Source organism: Diachasma alloeum, unplaced genomic scaffold, assembly GCF_001412515.2.
Source record: "Diachasma alloeum isolate Michigan unplaced genomic scaffold, Dall2.0 Dall_scaffold_00212, whole genome shotgun sequence".
Taxonomy (NCBI): Eukaryota; Metazoa; Arthropoda; class Insecta; order Hymenoptera; family Braconidae; genus Diachasma; species Diachasma alloeum.
This window is the reverse complement of record NW_021680377.1, coordinates 912,239-914,181: the sequence shown is the minus strand read 5'-3', so window position 1 is coordinate 914,181 and position 1,943 is coordinate 912,239. Positions and strand designations below refer to the sequence as shown.

The 1,943-nt window shown below is 40.3% G+C and overlaps 1 protein-coding gene across 1 annotated transcript in view; it reads left to right on the top strand.

Moving 5' to 3' along the window:
* LOC107036929 (glutamate receptor ionotropic, kainate 2) overlaps nt 1-1,943 on the top strand; it is a 102,322-nt gene that overhangs the window by 98,687 nt on the left and 1,692 nt on the right. Inside the window, exon 17 of the mRNA XM_029126031.1 lies at nt 458-677. Coding sequence (XP_028981864.1) covers nt 458-677 — 220 coding nt within the window. The remainder of the gene's footprint in view (nt 1-457; nt 678-1,943) is intronic.

The window sequence follows — 1,943 nt, the reverse complement described above, 5'->3', positions numbered from 1 at the left end:
GCACGCCATTTCTCGACCCGCTCTTTCATTTGAGCCCAAAAAAACATTCATATCTTGTCTGACATCTTTGCTACAAACTCGGGTTTTCAACTCGGGGTTTCAATTGAATGAAATGAGGGGATAACGCCTTTTTTTTCAGAGGTGATTTTTCAAAAATTTATTTTAAAAAAAGTACCGACTAGCAAATGTTTTTTATTAGCACGCAATTTTCTTCAAAACTACTTCAATGAGGAAAAAAATAAAAATTTGGAATATCTATACATGAGGGGCTAATTGATCGGATCTCCCGAATGATCCCCAAGAACAGATCATTGGCCACAGTTTGTCCCCCCCGAGTGGAACGAAAAACCTCAAATCCCTCCCAATTCCCTAGCATTTTTCCCCCGCCCGTAAAACTTATTTGCATGATACGTGACCACCTTCACCACGTACCTCTGACCATATCTACCAAATGCAGTCTCTGTGTGCCGAGATGGCCTCGGAGTTGCGGTTCGCATTACGCTGCGGTTCACAGCAGCGTCGACTTACCAAAACCAGAAATGCCGAGGGTGATGTGACAACAACTGTAACCTGTACCAGGTGTAGTCCACCGTCTACGTCATTGCTACGTAGCAGACGATGCTTCAGTCATGAAGAAACCACTTACATGCCAAGCATCGATATACCGAGATTAAATGGTGTAAGTTCGTTATGCACGATTAGAGCCTGTGTATTGTATCTCAAGATGAAAAAAGCTGAGGCATTTTGGGGGTCTCAAAGGGGGTTTCAGAGGTGATTAAGTCATTCAACGAAATTTAATGAAAATTAAACGAAAAATAATGAATGTTGGGACAAAAAAAAATGAAATTGCAAGCTTCACTGCAGGGAGAGAAATTGTGTGGAAAAATTACGGTGCTCCTGAGAATTTTTTCAAGTGTGCAAGCTGTGGTTGTTTTTCCTAGCACATGAATTTTTCTAAAAAAAATTTAGCAGCGGAAAAATTCAATGAAATTGTTATTTTTTAACTGCAGACGGACGAGTTGCCGAAAAAAAAATTGAATTATCGATGAGAACATGAATATTGAACAACAAATCTCGTGAAATTTTTAATTAATTGATAATTCAAGAAGAATGTCGTCAGATTTTTATGGGATGATTCAAATAAAATTCACAGTTTGACGAAATTTCTTGAAATGTGTTAAAAATTTCCCAAACGTTTTCCGCAAATGTCCGACATTACTGTTTGAATTTCCAAAAAAAAAATCAATAACCAATTCTTGAGATACAATTACACTTGGATGCAGTCGATGCTCGACTCAATCCATCAGAGGCTCGCCAGTAATACCTTCTAGCCCCGTAGGAACAAGAATAAAGGAAGTATTCGTGTTTGACGTCGCAATGTAAATACCTCAAGCTTACCAACTACCTGTACCTGACTGTGCTAATCTGTCTGAACCGAACGATACGCTTAATTGTGCTTGGAATGTACACACTACGAGCGCTGGCATGGTCAAATACCCAAAGAACCGGCGTACATGTCAATTTTTAGCCATTAAAATTCTTCACGTAAATTCCGCTTCGCTGTTCCCCCTCAAAAATTCAAACCTGTCCTTCCCATCACTGTATGACTAACCCATGAGGGATGAAACGTTTCACGAGATTGGGTCGAGTAATTACACGAACTTTTCCCCCCTCAGTTCTTTGACGTACGTAATTTGCGTATTTCACTAACAGGAAAATCACTCGCAAGTGGTACGAGAGCTTCAACTGTCAGTCGTCAATGGTGCTTTTTGCCATAAGCAAGTGCTCCATAATAATTCGTAAAAGCTGTGCCTAGGATGAGCAAAATTGCCCTGAATAAAAAAAATCCTCTCTAAATTCCAACGCACAACTTTCCTAGAATAAACTCCCTCGTATGCAGAATCCTCGTGCTCACTAAGTTCCCCCCCCCCCCCCCCCCCTTT